This window comes from Prionailurus viverrinus, chromosome A3 (genome assembly GCF_022837055.1).
Source record: "Prionailurus viverrinus isolate Anna chromosome A3, UM_Priviv_1.0, whole genome shotgun sequence".
Taxonomy (NCBI): domain Eukaryota; kingdom Metazoa; phylum Chordata; class Mammalia; order Carnivora; family Felidae; genus Prionailurus; species Prionailurus viverrinus.
In genome coordinates this window covers 43,610,991-43,636,268 of record NC_062563.1, presented here as the reverse complement: position 1 = coordinate 43,636,268, position 25,278 = coordinate 43,610,991, and the positions used below count along the sequence as shown (strand labels likewise).

At 40.8% G+C, this 25,278-nt stretch overlaps 1 protein-coding gene across 4 annotated transcripts in view; it reads right to left on the bottom strand.

Moving 5' to 3' along the window:
• Positions 1 to 4,320: 4,320 nt before the first annotated feature.
• The window catches only part of ZNF133 (zinc finger protein 133), a 40,317-nt gene continuing 19,359 nt past the window's right edge, over positions 4,321 to 25,278 (bottom strand). For 2 of the 4 annotated variants that reach the window (XM_047854112.1, XM_047854110.1), the window contains 4 exons: positions 15,832 to 15,909; positions 8,756 to 8,882; positions 8,521 to 8,616; positions 4,321 to 6,241 (listed from right to left, as the gene is read on the bottom strand). In XM_047854112.1, coding sequence (XP_047710068.1) covers positions 4,494 to 6,241; positions 8,521 to 8,616; positions 8,756 to 8,882; positions 15,832 to 15,864 — 2,004 coding nt within the window. In that variant the 5' untranslated portion in view covers positions 15,865 to 15,909 and the 3' untranslated portion in view covers positions 4,321 to 4,493. The remainder of the gene's footprint in view (positions 6,242 to 8,520; positions 8,617 to 8,755; positions 8,883 to 15,831; positions 15,910 to 25,278) is intronic. The other 2 variants (XM_047854113.1, XM_047854114.1) reach the window with 2 other exon arrangements.

The window sequence follows — 25,278 nt, the reverse complement described above, 5'->3', positions numbered from 1 at the left end:
CAACTATTACTATGTAAGGACAACACTAAAATTTAGGGCTTAAGACAATTTTATCATCATCCCTCGCAGTTGTGTGGGTCGACTGAGCTCAGCTGAATAGTTCTTCCTTGAAGTGTGAAGGCTCCGTGATGGCTCAATCATGTAACTGCAGTTGATGTTTGCTGCTGGTTAGTGTAGCTAGGGCTACTGACCAGAATACCTCCATGAGGCCCCTCAGTGTGGCTTTGAGGTTTTTGCAGCATGGAAGTGGGATTCAAAGAGTAGAAACTGTAAGGATTGAACTAGCTTGAAACTGAACTAGCATCAGAAGTCCTGTAATATCACTTCTCCTAGATTCTCTTGATCAAGCAAATCACTAAGGCCAATCCAGATCCATGTGGAGGGTAAATAGACCACACACACAAAGGAATTGATGTCCATCTTGGGAGACTATTTTCACAGTTCACCCTCTTGACAACAAACTTCATGTCCATCCCATGTGAAACATACATTCATCCCCAAGACTCCCAAATTCTTAGCCCATTAATGCATTGGCTCAAGGTTCAGAATCTTGTTATCTAAACCATGTCAAAGTATGGATGATTCTTTATATGAAAACTTGAGAGCTAAAGACATGTTATCTAACACTCAATGTTGATTTAGGGATAAAATAACCACAATGAAGGCTTCTATTTTAAAAAAAGTAGAGCAATAACAAATACACAGCAGGCACCAGTTCATATAAATTTTGAAATTCAGCTGGGCTCATGCCATCAGTTCCTTAATTAATGTCCAGTACTGCTCCCTGGCAGTGATTCTCCATTGCTTTTATGTCTACACTGAGTTATTCTTCCATTTCTCTAAGAAATGGCCTATATTTGCAGTGTAGATTTATTTCTTAGCCTGCCTTTCTGCCCATAGAAAAGTAAGGATTTTTCTCTGTCCTTTTCAGGCTAGTCTGGTGTTTCTATTACAAAATCATGGGTTTTCCATGTTTCTTACAGAAGTTCACTACATTAGACAAAACCACATCTACAAGCTCTTCAAGTGAAGGCTCTCTCTGGTTTGGGTTGCCAGGGTGCTGTGGGATGATATCTTTAAAATCCATAGGAACCATTTTGTGTAGTTGAGAATCTAGGAGCTATACACTAATCCTTCTTAGGTCTTAAAAAAAAAGGGTTTATAGCTGCATCCTTCAGATGACCTTTAAGGTAAAGGTAGTCCTAGTAGCACTATTGTTGGGTCATAGGGTAGTTCTATTTTCAATTTTTTGAGGAACCTCCACACTAAAACAAATTGTGTGGAGGTTATAGTGTGGAGGTTCCTCAAAAAATTAATAATAGAACTATCCTATGACCCAACAATAGTGCTACTAGGAATTTATCCAGAGGCTACAGGAGTGCTGATTCATCGGGGCACATGTACCCCAATGTTTATAGAGCGCTTTCAATAGCCAAATTATGGAAAGAGCCCAAATGTTCATCAAGTGATGAATGAATAAAGATGTGGTTTATATATACAATGCAATACTACTTGGCAATGAGAAAGAATGAAATCTTGCCATTTGTAACAACATGGATGGAACTGGAGTATATTATGCTAAGTGAAATAAGTCAGTCAGAGAAAGATATTGTATGTTTTCACTCATATATGGAACTTGAGAAACTTAACAGAAGACCATGGGGGAAGAGAAGGGGAAAAAATAGTTTCAAACAGAGAGGGAGGCAAACCATAAGAGACTCTTAAAAACAGAGAACAAACTAAGGGTTGATGGGGGGGCAGAGGAGGGGGAAAATGGTGATGGGCGTCGAGAAGGGCACTTGTTGGGATGAGCACTGGGTGTTGTATGTTAGTGATGAATCATGAGAATCTGCCCCCAAAACCAAGAGCACAGTGTATACACACTGTATGTTGGCTAACTTGACAATTACATATGTATATATATGTACATATATATATGTATATATATATGTCATTTGTTTTGAACAAAATCACTTTGGACTGGAACACAGTGAAAGTATGGTTAAGAATCTTCAAATATGCCTGAATATCTTTAACCTTGTGATGGGAGAGCTACTGAGGGTGTGTGGCTAAGGGACCTTGGACCAGTTCCTGGCTGGCTGGCATAGGGCCTGGGCCTAGGATGGAGGGCTGAAGAGAGTGTGTGGTTAACGGTCATTACACTATTGGAGCGAGCTGATGAGATGGTGTGGCTGGAGATCATCCATGTTCTTAGTGGTCTGATAGGAATGTGACTGGAGATCCCAGACTCTGAGATGAGAGAACTGGTTGGTCATGGCTGAAAGACCAGGCCTGGGGCCTGGAGTGCTGGCGACACTGTACTGTTGAAGGGACTCCATGGTGGGAGGACCAGGGACTAAATAATGCCTGAGAAAAAGCATTTAAGGTGGTTAGGGGCTGATTTAGCAACGGCAATAAAGTGGACATTTGAGAGCTATGAGGAGAGAAGCAGGAAAGGGAGCTATCACAGAAACCAAAGGAAGAGGATAGTTGCAAATAAAAGTGGACTACTAGTCCACTTTTTTTGGAAGACACCTGGAAGATTCCCCTCACCTGAAATCCCTGAATACCCTTGCTAGGTTTTCTCCCTTTACAAAGGACTGGACTTTCCAGTAGATATTCCACTGCTTGTCTTCCAGGGAATTGAAATCTTGTGGAAGAGTGGACTTCAGAGCAATCCCTATCAAAATAACACAAGCATTCATCACAGAGCTAGAATAAACAATCCTAAAATTTGTATGGAACCAGAAAAGATCCTGAATAGCCAAAGCAATCTTGAAAAAGAAAACCAAAGCAGGAGGCATCACAATCCCAGACTTCAAGCTATACTACAAAGCTGTAATCATCAAGACAGTATGGTACTGGCACAAGAACACTCAGATCAATGGAACAGAATAGAGAACCCAGAAATGAACCCACAAACGTATGGCCAACTAATCTTTGACAAAGCAGTAAAGAATATCTAATGGAATAAAGACAGTCTCTTCAGTAAGTGGTGCTGGGAAAACTGGACAGCAACATGCAGAAAACCTGGATCACTTTCTTACACCAGACACAAAAATAAACTCAAAATGGAAGAAAGGCCTAAACATAAGGCAGGAAGCCATCAAAATCTTCAAGGAGGCAAAAACCTCTTTGGCCTCGGCTGCAGAAACCTCTTACTCAACATGTCTCTGGAGGCAAGGGAAACAAAAGCAAAAATGAACTATTGGGACCTCATCAAAATAAGAAGCTTCTGCACAGTGAAGGAAACAATCAGCAAAACTAAAAGGCAACCGACAGAATGGGAGAAGATATTTGCAAACAACGTATCAGATAAAGGGTTAGTATCCAAAATCTATAAAGAACTTATCAAACTCAACACCCAAAAAACAAATAATCCAGTGAAGAAATGGGCAAAAGACATGAATAGACACTTCTCCAAAGAAGACATCCAGATGGCCAACTGGCACATGAAAAATGCTCAACATCTCTCATCATCAGGGAACTATAAATCAAAACCATAAAAAGATACCACCTCACACCTGTCAAAATGGCTAACATTAACAACTCAGGCAACAACAGATGTTGGTGAGGATGTGGAGAAAGAGGATCTCTTTTGCATTGCTGATGGGAATGCAAGATGGCGCAGCCACTCTGGAAAACAGTGTGGAAGTTTCTGAAAAATTAAAAATAGAACTACCCTACAACCCAGAAATTGCACTACTAATTTATCCAAGGGATACAGGAATGCTGTGTTGTAGGGACACATGCACCCCAATGTTTATAGCAGCACTATCAACAATAGCCAAAGTATGGAAAGAGCCCAAATGTCCATCGATGGATGAATGGATAGAGAAGATGTGGTATATATATACAATGGAGTATTACTCGGCAATCAAAGAGAATGAAATCTTGCCATTTGCAACTACGTGGATGGAACTGGAGGGTATTATGCTATGTGAAATTAGAGAAAGACAAATATCATATGGCTTCACTCATATGAGGACTTTAAGATACAAAACAGATGAACGTAAGGGAAGGGAAGCAAAAAGAATATAAAACCAGGGAGGGGGATGAAACATAAAAGACTCATAAATACGAAGAACTAACAGAGGGTTACTGGAGGGAGTGGGGAATGGGCTAAATGGGTAAGGGGCCCTAAGGAATCTACTCCTGAAATCACTGTTGCACTATATGCTAACTAACTTGGATGTAAATTTAAAAAACAAAAAACAAAAAACAAAAAATGAGTGGACTTCGGAGTCCAAGGTATCTGCACCACTCCTTATTCCCTATCTTTACAGATAAGTGAATGAGGTGCGCAGTCAAGGTCACAGATTTGTAAAGAAGCAATGTTTATTAGAACAAAAGACCACAAAACATGACGACTTAGTGTGGAGAAAGTGAACTGAGTCAAATGTCCTTTGACCGCTTACAGAACGCATTTCTCTACTTCAATTCAAGGAAGTGTAACAATCTTGATTACTTAGTCCTCCTCACCATCCGCACTTTCAAAGAGAGTGTAAGAGGTCGGGAGACTGTCCGGAACAGGCCTCAGAGTCAGGCGTGAGTGGCGGTTTGTAGTGGACAGATTTCGTCCTCCTGTGTCTGCTGAGGTGGGACTTCTGGCTGAAGCCTTGGCCGCACATCTTGCACACATAAGGCTTCTCCCCCTGGTGTGTCATCTGATGTAAGACGAGGTGTGACTTCTGGATGAAGCCCTGGCCACACTCTCTGCACACGCAAGGCTTCTCTTCTGAATGTACCCGTTTATGTGTGATTAAAGCTGACTTGTTGCTAAAGCCTAGTCCACACTGCCTGCACACGTATGGCTTCTCCCTCGAGTGTTTCCTCTTGTGCCTGATGAGACCTGCCTGGTGACCGAAGCCTCGCCCACACTCCCTGCACACGTACGGCTTTTCCCCTGAGTGTGTCCTCTGGTGTGCAACGAGGTTTGACTTCTGGCTGAAGCCTCGCCCGCACTCCTCACACACCATGGGCTTTTCCCCTGAGTGTGTCCTCTGGTGTCTGATGAGATTTGACTGCTGGCTGAAGCCTCGCCCACAATCCTTGCACACGATGGGCTTATCCCCTGAGTGTATGTTCTGGTGTCTGTTGAGGTGTGACTTCAGACTAAAGCCGCGCCCACACACCCCGCACACATAGGGCTTCTCCCCGGTGTGTGTCCGCCTGTGTGAGATGAGGGTTGAATTCTGGCTAAAGCTGTGTCCACACACTCCACACACGTAAGGCTTCTCTTTGGAGTGTGTCCTCTGGTGGTTGACAAGGGTCGTCCTCTGCCTAAAGCAGCGCCCGCACTCCTTGCAGGCGTAAGGTTTCTCCCCCGAGTGTGTTCTCTGGTGTGAGATGAGGTTCGACCGGTCACTGAAGCCCAGCCCACAATCACTGCACACAATGGTCTTCTCCTCTAAGTGTGTCCTCTGGTGTCTCACGACAGCAGACTTCTGGCTAAAGCCTTTCCCACACTCCCGGCACACGTAGGGCTTCTCCCCTGAGTGTGTCCTCCGGTGTATGATGAGGTTTGACTTCTGACTGAAGCCTCGCCCGCACTCACTGCACATATAAGGCTTTTCGCCCGAGTGAGTCCTCTCATGTATGATAAGTGTTGACTTCCGGTTAAATCCTCGGCCACACTCCCTGCACACAATAGGTTTCTCCCCCGAGTGGGCCTTCTGGTGTCTGGCAAGGCTCTTCTTCAGACTGAAGCCCTTCTCACACACCCCACACACGTACGGCTTCTCCCCGGAGTGAATCCTCTGGTGACTGAGCAGGTTTGTCATCTTGCTGAAGCCCAGTCCACACTCTCTACAGTTGACCGTCCCAAATCCCAAGACTTCTATCCTCTTCAACAGTCTGTCCGCTTCCTCAGGGCTCCCCGCTGGAGCGGGGCTGGACTTGATTTCCACCCCTTTGATGCCGCTCCTAGAGCTCACTGGCTGCCTCTGGGGTGCCCTGGAGAACGTTCCCGAAGTCCTTTTCTTTGTCTTGCCAAACAGAGGCTTGGGGCCTTCTCTCTCTTGGCCTTCTGCTTTATCACTCCAGGAATCTCGATCAGAGGCTGGTTGCTGCTGCTTCTGGTCCCCTGGGCAGGGGTCCCCTGGCTCGACAGGAGTTTCTGCACACAAGCACGTAAAGACCCAGGGGGGATGGTTACACAGCATGTGTTGCATGTGGAACTTCTGACTGGAAAAATCTGAAGGGCAGAAAGGACACAGGTGGAGTTCCGGCTTTGGTTCTGCTGCAGAGAGAGAAGTTGGAGTCAGAATTGAGACTCAGTGAGGCAGCCTGAGCAATTCTGCCTAGTCTGATGGGGAGACTTGATTCCCTGTTCTTCAAAATGCTTACAACTTGAGCGCTACCCGGTCAAGACTTCCTTTAAATCACCTACTTTTCCAGGCTCAGAAAACCCACATCCTGGGGTGCCTGGATGGCTCAATCAGTTAAGTGTCTGACTTCGGCTCTGGTCATGATCTCACGGTTCAGGAGTTCAAGCCCTACATTGGGCTCTCTGCTGTCAGCACAGAGCCTGCTTTGGATCCTCTGTCTCCCTCTCTCTCTGCCCCTCCCCTTCTCTTGCATGTGTGCTCTCTCTCAAAAAGCAAAAAACAAAAAACAAAAGAAAACCTGCTACTCAGCCTCTTCTATATATATAAAATAGCACAGGTGGTTTTGGCTCTTTAATTTTTTATTAAAAATTTTTTTCTTTTTGGGGCACCTGGGTGGCTCAGTTGGTTGAGCATCTGACTTTGGCTCGGGTCGTGATCTCGCAGCTCATGAGTTCGAGCCCCACGTCGGGCTCTGTGCTGACAGCTTGGAGCCTGGAGCCTGTTTCAGATTCTGTGTCTCCCTCTCTCTCTGCCCCTTCCCAGCTCATGCTCTGTCTCTGTCTCTCAAAAATGAATTGGGGCGCCTGGGTGGCTCAGTCGGTTAAGCGGCCGACTTCGGCTCAGGTCATGATCTCGCGGTCCATGAGTTCAAGCCCCGCGTCGGGCTCTGTGCTGACAGCTCAGAGCCTGGAGCCTGTTTCAGATTCTGTGTCTCCCTCTTTCTCTGACCCTACCCCGTTCATGCTCTGTCTCTCTCTGTCTCAAAAATAAATAAACGTTAAAAAATTAAAAAAAAAAATGAATAAAGGTTAAAAAAAAATTAACATAAATAAATAAAACATTTTTTCTTTTTAAGTTTATTTTTTTTGGTAATCTCCACACCCAACATGGGGCTTGAACTCACAACCCTGAGATCAAGAGTCATGTGTTCCTCTGACCAAGCCAGCTAGGCACCCCTCAGCTCTTTAAATGGGGCCAATAGGTAACAGTCTTTCCCTGCTATTACAATTACCTTCTAACAACCATCCACACGACATAAACTGTGTCCACAAGTATTTTCTCTGAGAGAGATCTAACCAGAGGACCCATATGTAAATGTCATGTCTTTCCCTATTTCCCCATGAGGACAAAGGGACAGATGGAGAGAGTGGTCATTCAGGTTGGAGAGCCCCTAGTATAGGAAGCAGCATAAAAACGGTTCAAGAATTGTGCGTGAGATGCCTGGAGGTCCCCCACTCACTAACAAAAATGTATTAGAGGATGACTTTGTGCCAGAATTTCTATAAGGTTTCCAGCAATGGACAACACGAACACAGTCTAGTCCCCCACTGACTTAAAGATGTTCCCTCCTGGTGCCCCTGACCAGTTGAAGCCCTGTTAATTTTCAAAATTAATCTAAATTAAAATTTTCCCAGACATCAATATAGATTTCTTCTTCTAGCACCTCATGTATAGAAGATGTTAACATTGACTGTAATTGTTTCATCAAAGCTGGTTCTAGTCATCTGAATGCAACAAATAACCAAACAATTTGAGAAACCAGGTATTGATTGTACTAGACCAACCTGAACACAATTTTCCTTGATCAATGAACCGAACTTTAAAAACCAACTGTATATACATTTATATTCCAGTATTCTATCCTATACAGAATGTTACTGTATTTGGAAATGGGGCTTGTTACTTAGTTTTTTCTAAAAATTTTTTTAAAGTTTATTTATTTATTTTGAGAGAAAGAGAGAATGCGCGTGAGAGCGCACAAGTGAGGGAGGGGCAGAGAGGAGAGACAGAATCCCAAGCAGGCTCCACACCATCAGCACAGAGCCCGACGTGGGGCTCGAACTCACAAAATGTGAGGTCATGACCTGAGCTGAGATCAGGAGTTGGGACGCTTAACCGACTGTGCCACCCAAGCGCCCTGGAAATGGGGCCTTTAAAGAGGTAATTAAGGTTAAAGGGGGTCACAAGGGTAGAGGCCTGATCCAATGTGTCCTTACAAGAGGAGGAAGACACAGCCCTGCACTTGGGCGAGGATGAAGGTCTGGAAGGGAGGCCTCGCCCGGCAATGCAAACAACGTTCAGGAGTCAGGAGAACGGCTGCCCTCTCCAGCACCTGAGTGATGCCTCCTTTCTCCCACCCCCTGAGCCACCTGAAGCCCTGTGTTCCATTTGCCCAGTGTTCCCCACTCACCTGGACAGGTGGCTGGTGAGCATTTTCTCTCTTCTCTCCAGGTTTCCTTCCCTTGCTCCAGCTGCGTGATAAGTTTTGGTTTAGAAACCAGAATTCCTGTTCACAGGAAAAGAAAACAAGGTGGCTGTAGGTTAATGGGTTCAAGGGCCAACTCAGAAAGTGAGATGGCTACTTCAAGCATAGCCTAAAATGCCCAGCAGCAAGAAGGTGAGTCCTCAGAGATTCCAGGGCTTACCCAGTGAGACCAGGTTGCTGTAGTTTTCCAGCATCACCTCCCTGTACAGGGATCTCTGAGCAGGGCTCAGCAGCATCCACTCCTCCTGGCTGAAATCCACAGCCACATCTCTGAATGCCATGTGTGCCTGTAACAGAAAACACAGTCCTGCTCACTGAGTTGCCAGCCTTGCCCATGACTCAGGGTGAGGGGAAGGCAGAGGGTTGCCCTGTGGGAGGCAGGTGAGCTATTAAGATTCTGCCTTTGATTGTGACCCTGATGCCACGTGTTAAACCTCTGTTGCTATCCAGCCAACAACACTTGAGAGTCTACTACGTTCAAGATCTTGGGTGGGCTGTTTGGAGAATATGTGCAAAAAAGGGTCCCTAACTTTTAAGAGCTTTAAATCGAGGCAGAAAGAAGAGGAAATAACATATAAAAATTAAATGAAAGTAAAGCATAACAGACTTTTTCAGAATTTAAATGATTAAATAATATTACCAATCACGTTAGTATTGATGCATCTGAATGACTAAAGTTTATACAATTCAATAGTGGCACAGGCTAAACTGTAACTCAGTCCTTTCCCTAAATCCCATGGTCTCTTGGCTTCCTTGGATCTGAGAGGCACAAGTGGGTACTGGTGAAGTGCATGGGGTTGAACGTACTACCTGGGTTTGGGGTTCACTTCTGAGGTCAACAAGTGAAATGTAGACAATACTACATTAAATTTACAGCCCCACACTGTGTATGCTCCGGGTGGACCTTCTTGGCCACTCGACCTACAAATTCATCTCTACATTTGTTCTCATTCCCCTGCCCAGTTTTACTCATCTCCTTAACACTATTTAACAATGGAGGACACAGATATCAGGAAAGGTATCCTGAGGCAGCCCCAGGAACTTATCTTAAAGGATGGGTAGGAGTCAAGAGGAGAGGGAAGTGCTAGGTATTCCAGATGAAGCATATGGGAGCAGAGAAGAAGACACTGTGAGCAAAGGAAGGAAGGAAGCCACAACGTGGACAGGGAAGACAACCCGGGAGGAATAAAAGGTAGAATACAGAATAGGTGGAGTGTAGCAGTCTGTAGAATTTTTCATTTTTACTGTAAAATATACATAACAAATATTTTACTATAGCTACCATGTTAAATGTACATTTCAGTAGCATTAAGTGTACAACCATCACCACTCTCCGTCTCTAGAACTTGTTCATCATCCCATGCCGAAACTGTCACCATGAAAGAATAACTCCCTCCTCCTCTCAAACCCTGGTAACCACCATTTAGTTCCTATCTCTATGTATGTGGTTATTCTCCATACTGCAAATAAGTGGAATCACACAATATTTGTCCTTTTGTGTCTGGCTAATTTCAAGGTTCATTCATGCGGAAGCACAAACTCAGAATTTCCTCCCTTTTCAAGACTAAAAAAATACTCAATTTTATGTAAATACTGTTCATCTACTGATGGACATTTGGTTTGTATTCACTTTTTAACCACTATCAATAATACTACCTTGCAAATTGGTATCTAATGACCTGCTTTCAATTCCCCGGGGTATATACCCAGAAGTGAAATTAAAAGAGCAAATGGTAATGTCATGTTCACTTTTTTCAGGAACCAGTTTTCCACAGCAACTACATCACTTTACATCATCGCTACCCAGCAATGCAGATGTGTTTTAATTTCTCCACATCCTCACCAACACTTGCTGCTTTTTTTTGATGACAGCCATCTAATGGGTGCAAAGTGGTACCTCATTGTGGACTTAATTTGCATCTCCCTAACCACTGGTGATGATAAGCATCTTTGCATGTGCTTATTTGCCATTTGTATAACTTCTTTGCAAAATATCTTCAAGTTCTTAGTCCGTGCTTGAATTGGGGTGTTTGTATTTTCATTGTTGTTGGGTTACAGTTCTTTATATATTCTGAATATTAATCACTTATAAGTGATTTGCAAATATATTTGCACAGAAATTTTAAATTTTGATGATCAACTTATCTGTTTTATTTCTTTTGTTGCCCGGATTTTTTGTGTAATGTCCAAGAAATCATCACTAAATCCAGTTTCATGAAGGTTTTCCCTTGTTTTTTTCCAAAGAGTTTCATAGTTTTAGTTCTTATCTTTTAGGTCTTTGCTCCATTTTGAGTTCATCTTTGTATATGGCGTGAGGTAATGGTCCAACTATATTCTTTTGCATGTAGGTATACTGTTTCCCCAGCAATATTTATTAAATAAGATTGTCCTTTCCACATTGAATGGTCTTGGTACTCTTGTCCAAAATCATATGACCATATACATAAGGTTTATTTCTGGGCTCTCTGTTCTATTCCATTAGTCCATAATTCTGTTTTTATCCCAGTACCACACAGCTTGGATGACTGTAGCTTTGTAGTAAACTTTGAAATCAAGAAGTGTAAGCCCTGCATGTTTGTTCCTTTTCAAGACTGTTTTGGCTATTCAGAGTCCCTTGAAATTTCATATGAATTTTAAGATGAACGTTTCTATTTCTGGGGGAAAAAAAAAGTCATTGGGATTTTGGTAGCGATTGCACTGAATCAACTTGGGTCCTATTGTCATCTTAGCAATATTAAAATTTCCATTCATTAACTTGGTGTCTTTCCATTTCTTTAATTATTTCAGCAAGGTTTTGTACCTTTCAATGTACAAATCTTTCACCTCCTTGCTTAAGTTAATTTTTAAGTATTTTATTCTTTTTGATGCTATTAAGTTTTTCTTAATTCCCTTTTCGGATTGTTCATTGTTAGTGTTGTAGAAATGCAGCTGATTTTTGTGTGTTAATTTTGTTTCCTGCTATTTTGTTGAATTTGTGTATTAGTTCTAACAGGTTTTTGTGTGTCATTTGCAAACAGATAATTTTACTTCTTCCTTTCTGATTTAGATTTCTTCCTTCCTTCCTTCCTTTCTTTCTTTCAACTTTTCTTGCCTACTTACTCTGGCTAGAACTTCCAATACTGTGTTCAACAGAAGTGGCAGAAGTAAGCTTATTTGTCATATTTAATCTTACAGAAAAAGCTTTTAGTCTTCCACCATGGAGTAGGTTAGCTGTGAGTTTTCCACATATGACGACCTTTATTATGTTCAGGTAGTTTCCTTCTATTCCTAGTTTATTGAGTATTTTAATCATAAAAGAGTGCTGGATTTTGTCAAATACTTTCTGCATCAGTTGAGATGATCTTGAGGTTTTTGCCTTTCATCTGTTAATGTGGTATATTTGCTGATGTTTATATGTTGAAGCATTCTAGCATTCTAGAACTAAATCCCACTTGGTCAGTGGAATTCTTTTAATATGGTGTCTAATTCTATACAGCAACATAGAATTCTTTTACTAACATAGAAAAGCATATAATTCTTTTAATATGCTGAATTTGGTTTGCTAGAATTATGTTGAGAATTTTTGCACCAGTATTCATAAGGGATTATTGGCCTGTAGTTTCCTTTATTGTCTTTTTCTGGCTTTGGTACCACAGTGATGCTCACAGAATTAGCTAGGTAGTGTTCCTTCTTTCTTTTTGGGGGGAAATGTTTGAGAATTGTTTTTCTTTAAATGTATGGTAGAATTCACCTGTGAAGGTATCATGTCCAGGGCTGTTCTTTGTTGGGAGCTTTTGATTACTGATTCAATCCCCTTACTATTCTATTAAGGAATTTTATTTCTTAATGATTCTGTCCTGAAGTTATTCTGTTTCTAAGAAGCTGTCCATTTTAGCTAGGCAGTCCAGTTTGTTGGGGCACTATAGTTCATAACAGTCTCGCATAATCCTCATTTCCACAGAATCAGTAGTAATGCCCCACTTTTGTTTCTGATTTTAGCAATCTGAGCCCATTTGTTTTCTCAATCGAGCTAGCTAAAAGTTTTCAGTTTTGGTAAACTTTTTGAAGAACCAATTTTTTTGTTTTATTGATTTTCTATATTTAACTCTGTTCTTATCTTTATTATTTCTTTCCATCTGCTACCTTGGGTTTAGTTTGTTCTTTTTCTAGACTCTTAAGTTGTAAAACTACATTGTTTCCTGACAATCTTTTTCCTTTTCAATATACATATTGTAGCTATAAATTTCCCTCGTAGCACTTCTTTTGCTGTATCCCATAAGTTTTGGTATGCTGTATTTTGTTTTTATTTGTTTATAACTATTTTTTAATGTTTATTTCTTTTGAGAGAGGGAGAGAGAAAATCCCAAGCAGGATCCATGCTGCCAGCACAGAGCCCAACACAGGCCTCAATCGCATGAGCCATGAGATCATGAGCTCAGCTGAAATCAAGAGTCGGACGCTCAACCGACTAAGCCACCCAGACGCCTGTGTTTGTAAGTATTTTCTAATTTCCACTGTGATTTCTTCTTTGGTCCACTGGTTGTTCAGGAGTGTGTTGTTTAATTTCCACAAATATGTGAACTGTCCATTTTCCTTCTGTTATTGGTTCCTAACTTCATCCCACTGCGAGAGAAGATACACAGATCTTTTAAATAAATCTATTGAGACTTAATTTGTTGCGTAACATATGGTCTATCCTGGAGAATGTCCCAGGTCCCAGGGGTACTTTGTTGTCAAGCAGGGTGTTCTGTATAGGTCTGTTAGTTCTTCAAGTCCTCTGTTTCCTTACTTCTGTCTGGTTGCTCTATCCATTGTTGAGGGTGGGGTATTGAAGCCACCAACTATTGCTGTAGAACTGTCGATATCACCTTTTAATTCTATCAACTTTTGCTTCATGTATTTTGAGGGTCTGTTATTAGGGAGGTAAGTATGCAGAATTTTTATATCCACTTACTGCACTGAACTTTTTATTAATGTATAATGTCTTACCTTTGTAATCTTGTTTGGCTGAAAATCTATTTTTCTCATACTGGTATAGCTACCTCTATTCTCTCTTGGTCATTATTTGCATGGAGTATCATTTGCTATCCTTTTGCTTTCAATGTATTTGTGTCTTTGAATCTAAAGCGAGTCTCTTATAGACAGTGTATATATAGTTGGATCATAGTTTTATTGTTGTTGTTGTTATACATTGTGCAAAATCCTGTGTTTTGACTGGAGGGTTTAATACGTTTACATACTATGTAACTTCTGATAAGAAGGGACTTCTGCCATTTTGCTATTTGTTTTCAACATGAGTTGTAGCTTTTCTGAACATCATTTCCTGCATTACTGTCTTGTTATTTAGTTGATTTTAGTACATTAAATTCCCCTCTTATTTCCTTTAGTGTACATTCTATATCTATTTTCATTATAGTTATCACAGTGATTAAATTTAACATCCTAAAGTTGTAAGACCCTAATCTGAATTGATATCAGTTTAACTTCAATACACAATTCTTCTCTCATATAGCTCCATCTTCACCTCCTGTCGTTATTAAAGTCATAAAATTACACCTGTATGCATCATGTGTCCAAAAATATAGACTCACAATTGCGTTTTTTGCTAAGGCATTAGTCTCTTAAATCATGCAGAAAAGAAAAAGTGTAGTAAACCAAAGTGACAATAACACTAGCTTATATAAGTGCAGATTTATTTATTTTTACTGTAGAACTATTTCTTCATATAGCATCAAGTAACTGTCTAGTATCCTCATACTGCAACCTGAAAGACTCCCATTAGCATTTCTTGCAAGGGAAGTCTAGTGGCTGAAAACTGTATCACCTCTTATTTTTCTGGGAATGACTTCTCCCTTACTTTTGAAGGACAGTTTTGCTGGATATAGAATTCCTGGTTGACAGTTTTTTTTTTTTTCTTTCAGAACTGAATATATCAACCCATTGTCTTCTGGCTTCGAAAGTTACTGATTAGAAATCTGCTGATTTTAGAGGACAGTTTGTATGTGACACACTGCTTCTCTCTTGCTGCTTTCAAGATTTTCTGTTGCCTTTGGCTTTCAAGGGTTTGATTACATTGTATTGTGGTGTGGGTCTCTTTGATAGCTTATCCTACCTGGAATTTGTTGAGCTTCTTAGTTCCTTTTTAAGTTTTCTCTTTATTGACATTTCCATTTTTGTCCTAACATAATTCTCTTGACTTTTCCACATCTTCCTTTAGCCCAGAGAATCTTTAAGACAGCTCTTTTAAAGTCTTTGTCTAGTAAGTCCACCATCTGGCCTTTATCAGGGAGTTTCTATTGATTTATTTTTTTCCTTTGAATGGACTGTACTGTCCTGTTTCTTTGTATGCCTCATGATTTTCTGTGTGTGTAAAACTGGATATCTGAATCTTTTAATATGGCCGCTTTAGAACTCAGATTCTTCAGTATTTTCTGGATTTTAAAACTGTTGTATGCCATCTGCACTGAGATTCAGCCTAAGATGTAAACTTAGGGTTTCCTCAGGTCTTTCTTATGCTTTTCTGATCCTGTGCTTTTCCATAGGCATGCATGGTAACTTTCTAAATAACCTGTATGTGCAGTTCTTTTGGATGTTCTAGTCTTAAAATGTCTGGCTCCCAAAAGGGGAAAAAGGGAAAAAATAAAGGGGAAAAAAACCCTGCCAGGATCTAGTTCTTTAAATCCCCTACTTCAGTCAGAAGGAGTTGTAACAATGGTACCCATTTATGTAATCAGAAGCAGCAATCAGAGCACAGGTCCTCGATATTTGGAGGACAAGGTCCTTACTGTCCACCCTGGCTTCCACAAGCTGTCAAACTGCTCCAGGTACACATGCATGGATTTCTGCCATGGGGATGGGGGTGGTTGATGGTTACTGCACTAAGAGCTGAAACTGACTGTTCCAAGCCTTCCTTTGGAAGCTGCAAGCATTCAACTAGACTCCAGAGTTCCAAAATATTACATTAGACAGATTCTGGGTGCTTCCTACCTCATCATTTTCCCTGATGTCACTCTCAGCTTGTAAAAGTTTTAAAGCTGAAGAAAGGAATACAGACTCTATCCTGCCCTATAGAACTGTGTGCTGTTCAGAGTTAGCCACTTGGTGAATGACTTAAGTCATGGGTCGAACAGGTTTCAGGTAAGGTAAATCATACCTCCAGGACTAATGCTAGATTCTGCCAGGTATCATCAAGGCAGTCAGGATAAGAGAATGTGTCCATCCTGAAACAGCCAGTATGGAAATACAGAAAACACTCACCATTACCCTGGCTTTCCGGGACCCTGTGGCCATTTTTCCTGGTATCCCTAAAGAAGGATGATATCTCAGAAGGCAGATCTGGGTAAGGAAAACAGAAATGAAAGCGTGTCAGGTGGAAATGCTCTCCCCACCAGTGAGGCAGGGCCTCACTTGGGGGAAGGGGGAAGCGTGGCATGATGGGGAATGTAACAGGCTGATTCCCTATCAGGACCCTGGAAAAAGGTCCAGGGAGCCAAGCCTTCAGCAGGGTCAGTTCCAAACTCTCCCGATCAAAACAAATTAAACGTAAAAGGAAATTTCTGAAGCCATTTATTTGGCAGTAGGTGATATTAAATGCAGTATTATGAATTTGAAGAGTTGTGAAAATGGTATTCTGTTGTTTTTCCAAAGAAATACATATTAAAGTATTTATGGATGAAAATGATTAAAAACATTTTAGAAAAAAATGAGACAAAAACAAGAAACAAAGATTGCAACATGGTGATGGCTGTTAAAGCTGAGGCTTTATTATAATATTCTTGCTTCTTTTGAACATGTTTGAAATTCTTCTGTTAATAAAGAGTTATTTTAAAATTCTTAAACACCACCAAAAAAGCTTATGCAATATGGTAAAGCATTAAGAAGTGTTAAATCAAGATGATGTACATAAGGATGGTAATTATGCTACTGTCTCCTTTATTTTTGCGCTTTCTCATTAAAAAGGCAAAAAGTATACAATTTTTCATTGGATAGCCAGGACAGAAAAAAACACAACAACACTGTATTGAGAACAAAATTAGCAAAATCGAAAGTAATACCTGGGGACAGAAACTGGTAAGAATGAAGTATCAATTCTAAAAGAATAAAGTATGACAACTCAAATTAAACTAATAAATATTATGACTTGGATGAAGTGGTCAGGAAAGAAGTAAAATAAAACTGCAAATCACTCATAAGGGAAGTCAGAAGACATTTTTCAACAAATGTATTTTTGTGGTTTAACTTCATTCTATTTAATTATACAGGCAATTAAAATCTGTTAGTGTTAGAAAGAATCCAGAGTAGTCTGAAGATTATAAAGGAAAAAGTTCAGTTCTCTTTCTGGACTCTGCCTCAGGCCCACATTCAGGTAACTGCTGTTAACTATTTCATGAGTACTCTTTGATTTATAATATTGTCTCTTCATTTTCATTCATATTTGGGTACACATGCAAATAATGTTACTTTCCTATAAATAAAAACCATCTGTATAATTCTTTGACTTGTGTGCATTTAATATTTTGGGGTTATGTGTACACCAATACTCACAGACCTAACAATTCTTTGATTATTATTACTTTATTAAAATGTTTGTTTATTTTTGAGAGAAAGAGAGAGAGAGAGAATGTGCAAGCAGGGGAGGCACAGAGAGAGAGGGGAACAGAGGATCTAAAGCAGGGTCTGTGCTGACAGTAGAGATGTGGGGCTCAAACTTGTGAACTGCAAGATCATGACCTGAGCTGAAGTTGGAAGCTCAATAGACTTAGCCACTCAGGTGCCCCTTATTTTTTATGAGAGAGAGACAGAGAGAGACAGAGAGAGAGAGAGAGAAAGCACGAGTAGGGGAGAGGGGTAGAGGAAGAGAGAAAGACAGAATCTTAAGCAGTCTCCACACTCAGCACAAAGGCCAATGTAGGGCTCAATCCAAAGACCCCGGGATCCTGACCTGACCTGAAAACAAGAGTCAAACACTCAACCGACTAAGCGACCCATGCGCCCCTACTCCACTTATTGATAACTCATACTATGTCCATCAGCAGACCACATTTTCTTTAACAAAGTGTTCCTCTGTCAACTGACAGACTGTAGTGTTTATCACTAGAAAGTTAAAAGCAATACCTTTTTGCAAACCTTTTTGCAAACATGTCAGTATTTCTGTATGAGTGCTAATGGAGTGTAATTACTGGACTTAATACCAAACATATGCTCACACTGCCAAATTGCCCTCCAAAGGCCGACCAATTTACAATCCCAATGACTACACAATAAGTGTGCCCCTTTCCACACTTTTGGTAACACTTGATTCATCCAAGGGATTCTTCAAGTAAGATGACTATAGGAAAACAGTTGTACACATGCAAGAGTTTGAGGAATTCTATAGTCATGAGCTCTTTGTGAGGAATCTACTGGAAGATGAACATTAGACATAATAGGACAGGACAGGGAAAACCAAGTAAAGACCTGACAGTGAGCATTTAATATACATAATTGTAGATCTAGCACTAAATGGTGGGTAAGAGTGGGGAAGAAAAATATATACTAATGGTATAAGGCCTATGTGTCCAGATAAAGTAGAAATGCCACTAAAATGGGAGAAGAGAAAAGGCAATAGGGAAGTAGAAAAAGTTTACTGAATTTTGCATTAGGTAGGAGGTAAAGGGAAAACAAATGAAACCACAGAATTTCTAAAAACAATGAAAACACTATGGATGTGTGAGATTTATTTAAAACAGTGAGGTGAGGGAAATGTATAGCTTTAGATATTTCAATAAAGACAAGAACATAAATTAATGAACAGAGAAAAGTATAATAGGTGAAATCTTAACTTCTTAAAAATTAGTGAAATGAACACAGCTATTTTAGGAAATGAGAAAATATAAATATTCAAAATAAGAAACCACAAAGGGGAAATACTTGACTCCAGTTTTTTGAAGTGTCAATGTACTGGGTTTAAAAAAAACAACCAACTAATTGTTTTCACTTGCCTTCTACTCCAGAAAGTAGGAGAAAAACAAAAACTAAGAAAAGCAGAAGAAAATGTCTTTTTTTTTTTTTTTTTATAAAAAGAACGAGTAGCATTAGATTCTGATACTGAGGACAGCTTCTATCAAACTAACCCTCTTACTAACAACTATAAACCCTACTCAAAATATAAAAAACAACTATTTGAAGACACTACACCAGAAGCAGTCAGAAACCAGAAGGGATATGATCCTTGAAAGGAAGGACGCACATGGGGTAAGACCTGTATTTAACTGTCTTTTCATTTAAGGGCGCTCCCCAGTACATGTGGCACATGGGGAACAGATCAAAAGTCTGTGGCTTCCAGACTTCCTGGAAACCATATGGCATAATCGTAGAAAAGTGGCAGCAACAAAAGATGGAGCCTCAAATCTACACAAGCCCCTCCCACAGTTGGCTGAATACATAAGGCAAGACAACAAAGAGCTAACGTGGATAACAATGGATGGAAGGTCAAATGAGCTGTGCAGGTGTCTGCTACTGTTCACAGGTGAGACTGAGTTCAGAGCTTGAGGCCAATCAAGTAAAAGATTGCTAAATACCTTAGATAACCTTCTACTGAAACACAGGTAATTTACACAAAACATACATCCTGTCAGCATACCTAGACAGAGAATATTCTAACTTCAAATTACTTGTAATAAAAATAAATAAGACATAAAACACTAAACCAGTGAGCTATCTCTTATACCCCCTACACAGAGCCATCGGGGAGCAGAAGAGGAGCTAAGAGGGAAACTACATGAAAGAGAGAAAAGAGGCACTGTGTGGACTTAGTTGAGAGGAAACGACCACCCAAAAAGAAAAGCTACCATATATGAGAAAATACTGATAGGTCAGAGCACTTATAAAAGGGAAAGGACTTAAAAAGGGTAGGCAGACGGAGCACAGAAGTCTCGGGAAGGTACAGCTCCAGGGGAAAGGGGGATCACAAGCAAGGAAAAGGCACCTCTCGGCAATGTCAAGATAAAGGGAAAAATAAGCGGGGGGGGGGGGGGGGGTGCGTGGAAATACAGGGCCTTGCAAAACAGAAGAGAAAGAGGAAGAGGAAGAAGGAGGAGGAGGAGGAGGAGGAGGAGGAGGAGGAGAAGGAGAAGGAAAAGAAGAGGAGGAGAAAGAAGACACAATATCTCCTCCTCCTGCAATCCAGTAAAGAAACCATACTAGCTACACTGACAGAAGAGTTTTCCTGAACTAGAAAATTAGAAACACACTAGATCTTATTTACTAGATTTCTGTCTACAGAAATGCAGATGAGCAGTTCTCCTGTATAGAAAACCAAAACAGAAAATGAGAATCCAAAGTTCAGCTAAAGAAAATTCTACCAAAAACAAGTGACACAGAAATAGCTGTAATAAAACTCTAAGCTGAGTTCAAGATCCTCAAACATTTGGGCATATGAGAAATCATCTTGAATCAAAAATTTAAATTTGTACCTATGTTATGAACATGGATAGAATTAAACTTATTATGATACATTTCCCAATATATACATGTATCAAATCATTATGTTGTACACCTTAAACTAATGCAATGTTATATGTCAATTATACTTCAACAAAACTGGAAGCAAAATTTGAAAGCTAAAAACAAAAATGGGCCAAAAAGAAAAGAAAGAAACAAACAAAATGAAAGTTGATTGAACTTCAGAAAGAAATTAAACTAAGTTACAAGATACTGAAGAAGAATAGATTGAAATGAAAACAGGATGGGCACTTAAGTGTAGCAGGAAAATCACTTAAGAGAATAAAAATGAAATAAATAATGGGTCGGAGAGAAAGTGGTTGAAATGGAAAACAGACAAAAAAAGGATTATCACCCATATAATTGTAGTTCCTGAAGAAGAAAACAAAAACATACAAACAAAAAAGGAAACAGTATACTTAAAACTATAGTCCAAAGGGCACCTGGGTGGCTCAGTCACTTAAGCATCTGACTTCGGCTCAAGTCACAATCTCATGGTTGGTGGGTTCGAGTCCTGCGGCCGGCTCTGTGCTGACAGCTCAGAGCCTGGAGCCTGCTTGGGATTCTGTGTCTCCTTCTCTGTCTGCCCCTCCCCTGCTCACACTCAGTTTCTCTGTCTCAAAAATAAATAAAACATGAAAAAAAAGTTTTTTTAAGCTATAGCCCAAGAAAACTTCAAAAATAGATGACCTGAATCTAAATATGAAAGGGCCTACTTCTGAGTACCAGAGAAGTTTACTCACAATCACCAACTTCAAGGTATCTACTGGAAAAATGGTCAGGCTTTTAAGAACAAGACTCCTAAGTGATTCCGAGCAAAAAATTTACCAGACTTCCATCATAATGATCAAAAGCATCATTCAACTGTTGGGCAGTGCTCAGAATGTACAATGGTGCAGCCACTATAGAACAGTATAGTGGTTGCTCAAAAACTTAAAAATAGAATTACCATGTAATCTACCAATTCCACTTCTGGGAATATCCTAAAAGAATTGGAAGCAGGGACTCAGACAGATATTTGTACACTTATGTTTTGTTTTGTTGCGAGAGAAAGCGTATGTGCACACACAAGCACAAGTAGGAGAGGGACAGAGAAAGGGGGAAGAGACAGAATCTTAAGCAGGCTCCATGCCCAGTATGGAGTGTGAGGCAGGGCTCAATCTCACAACCTTGAGATCATGATGTGAGCTGAAATCAAGAGTCAGACACTTAACCGACTGAGCCACTTAGGTGCCCTGTACACTTATGTTTATAGCAGTATTCGTAATAGCTAAAAACATGGAAACAACCCAAGTGTCCATCAACAGATGAATGGATAAACAAAATATGACAGACACACACATGGATATTAAAAGGAAATTCTTACAAAGGAAGTTTTGACACATGCTACAACATGGATTAAACTTGAAGACATTAGGCTAAGTGAAATAACCTGTTAGAAACAAAAAGAGAAACATTGTATGATTCCACTTATATGAGGTACCTAGAGTAATCAAATTCACATGGACAGAAAGTTGAAGAGTGGTTGAGAGGGGCTCAGGGTAAGGGAAAATAGAGAATTATTGTTTAATGGGCACAAAGTTCCAGTTTGGAAAGGGAAACAGCGAGGTGAGGGAAATGTATAGCTGGAGATTTTAAACACAGCTAACTTAATCAGGAAAAGAGAAAGCATAAATATTCCAAATAAGAAACAACAACGGGGAAATAACTACCAAATCACCAAAACACAAACCAGAGTCCCAGTGCTCTAAATACTGTCCGGGAGCACTGAAAAATGAAGGGAACTTCCTTATTCTTTTTATAAAACAACTATAATGTTGACACCTCAACTTGATGGTAGTTCGGAAAATTAAAAATTAGGCACCTGGGTGGCTCAGTCGGTTGAGCATCTATCTGACTTCAGCTCAGGTCATGATCTCACGGTTTGTGAGTTCAAGCCCCACGTCGGACTTGCTGCTGTCAGTGCAGAGCCTGCTTCAGATCCTCTGTCCCCTCTTTCTCTGCCCCTACCCCACTTGCACTCTCTCAAAAATAAAACAAAACATCAAAAAATTTTATAAAAAAATTAAAAATTAAAGAGCATTATCACTTATGAATTTGGAGCAAAATTCTAGAAATATCAGCTAAGAGACTCCAACACAACAATTAGAAAATATTTCACCAAGACAAAGTGGGATTCCCAGAAATTGAAGATTGGGTCAATATTAGGAAATCCATTGCTATAATACACCTTATTAATCAACAGATCTAAGGAGAAAAACCAAGTGTTTTTATGCATGCTGAAAAATTATTAACAAAACTCAGCACCCATTAATTACTTAAAAAAAAAAAAACTCAAGAATATAAGATTGAAGGATTTTTAAAACTTTTTATTTTGAACTGATTTTATTTTATTTTATTTATTTTTTTTTTTTTTTATTTTTTTTCTACGTTTATTTATTTTTGGGACAGAGAGAGACAGAGCATGAACGGGGGAGGGGCAGAGAGAGAGGGAGACACAGAATCCGAAACAGGCTCCAGGCTCCGAGCCATCAGCCCAGAGCCCGACGCGGGGCTCGAACTCCCGGACCGCGAGATCGTGACCTGGCTGAAGTCGGACGCCCAACCGACTGCGCCACCCAGGCGCCCCTTGAACTGATTTTAGACTTACAGAGAAGGTACAAAAATATCAGTTCTCATATAACCTTCATCCAGCTTCCTCTAGTGTTAACATCTTAGAAAACCATAGTACAATGATCAAAACCAGGAAATTAGCATTGACATAATACTGTTAACTAGACCACAGTCCTTAACCAAATTTTGTCAGTTTTTCACTAATGTCCTTTTTCTGGTCCAGGATTCAAATGAAGTTCCCACATTGTATTTAGTTGCCATGTATGTTTAATTTTCTCCAATTTGTGACAGTTCCTGTCCTTTCTTGTCTTTCATGAACTTGACACTTTTGAAGAATATCTCTCAATTTTGGATTTGTCAGATGTTTTTTCATGAACAGAAGGAGGTTAGTACATTTTTGGCTAGATTACTTCAGAAGTGATGTCATGTCCTTTTCAGTGCACTGCATCAAGGGGTTGATGATACTCATATGTCTCATTACTGATGATATTAACCTTGATCTTGATCACTTGGTTAGGGCGATGTGCTGGGTTTTTATAATTAATAAGTATTTTGGGAGAGATACTTTAAGATCATACAAATATCCTGTTTCTGTTCAAACTTCCACTCACTAACGTCAGCATGCATCTGCGGGACGTGTCCGCAAGACGTATTACTGTGGTATTTACCAAATGACGATGTTCTAGTTCCCTTTTTGATTCTAAATTCGTTAACTGCTCTGTAAGCAAGAGCTGTCCCTTCTCCCTCATTTTTAAATTTATTCAATTATTTATATCAGTATGGATTCATATCTTATCCTATGAGTTACAAGAGAATATCATCACTATTTTCTTGCTCAAATTATTCCAGCTTCAAACATCAGGAGCTCTTGCATGTTGGCCTTGTTCCTGTTTTAACCAATAAATGTGGCACAAGTGACACTGTGCCAGTTACTGATTTAGGTCTTAGGAAGGCTGGAGAGCTTATGTTCTAGGGAGGCCCAAGATACCATGCAAGAAGTTCAACTCCTCTGCCAGAGAGACCATGCAGACGCCCTGACACTACATGGAGAGAGTGTGGCCCAATTGTCCCAGCTGACCCCAGCCTTCTGGTCAACCCATAAAGGGCCAAATATGTGAGGGAACCATCTTTGAGGTTCCAACCCACACAAGTCCCTGAGAGACTGTGGCCACAGCCTGATCTATAACTCACACAGAGCAGAAGAACCACTAAGCTGATCCCAGTGGATACAAAGACTTGTGAGACATTATAGCATGCTGATTCTTCTAAGCCGCTAAGTTTTGGGGGGGTTTGTTCTGCAGCAATCAATAATCAGAACCCTTCCAGACATGCTATGGCGTCTTCCTCTTCAACCTACTTAATGACAGTACCACCTTCCCTCTCGCCCATGTGCCTACTCAGGCACCAGGACTACTTCCCCATTTGCCACATCAAGCCCATTACCTGGGCCAACCGGTTCCATCTCCAAGAACTCTCTCAACCCCTCCCCGCTCCCACACCAGCTGGGGTAAGACAATGGTCACAGTCTCTCCTGATAGGGTCTGCAGACCCTCTCCCAACATTCCAGTCGGCCTCATCCATTCCTACCAGAATTGGCTCCATATACATATGGCTGGATCATTCATTCATTCGGTAAAATATTTATTAAGCTCCCACTGTACGATAGGCACGATTCAGATACTGGGGATACAAAAGTGAACAAAGGAAAAAAACCTGCCCTCACTGACACCAAAGTCCAGAGGAGGAAGATGGGCATACTCAATTAATGAATGAAACACACAGGATGCCAGGAAGTGATGAGTGAGGTGAAGACCAATACGGCAGGGAAGGAGCAAAGTAACAGAAGCAGGGTGGGGTTCTGGAATTGTACCTTACGGTTCGACATGGCCTCTCTGACAAGACAACAGAGTAGAAATCTGAGGGATACGAAGGAGTGACCAAGCGAGTAGCTCTGAAAAGCGACAGTTCACTGTGCTTGGTGTGCTGAGCATCGCAGGTCAGAGACAGTGCACAGTTAAGGTACAGAGTTCACTGTGGCTGGGATGCTGTGTTTGAGACCGCGTTGGGGAGATAAAGTTCAAGTGTAAACACGGGGCGGGGAGATCAGACTCAGCTTTGCAGGATACTGGTTTTGACTTTGGGATAAGAAGCCATTGGAGGGTTTTTTTGAGCAAATGCATGACACAATTTGATTGACATTTTTTAAAAACAATTTTATTTTTTTAATTTAAATGTTTATTTCTGAGAGAGAGAGAGAGAGAGAGAGAGAGAGAGAAACAGAGAGAGATTGTGTGTGGGGGAGGGGCAGAGAGAGAGGGTGACAGAGGTTCTGAAGTAGGCTCTGCACTGGCAGGAGAGCCCAATGTGGGGCTTGAACTCACAAACCGTGAGATCATGACCTGAGTCAAAGTCGGATGCTTAAACAACTGAGCCACCCACCAGGTGCCCTGACTGACGTTTGAAAAGATTCCTCTGGGGCTCCTGGGTGGCTCGGTCGGTTAAGTGTCTGACTTCGGCTCAGGTCATGATCTCACGGTCCGTGAGTTTGAGCCCCGCGTCAGGCTCTGTGCTGACAGCTCAGAGCCTGGAGCCTGTTTCCGATTCTGTGTC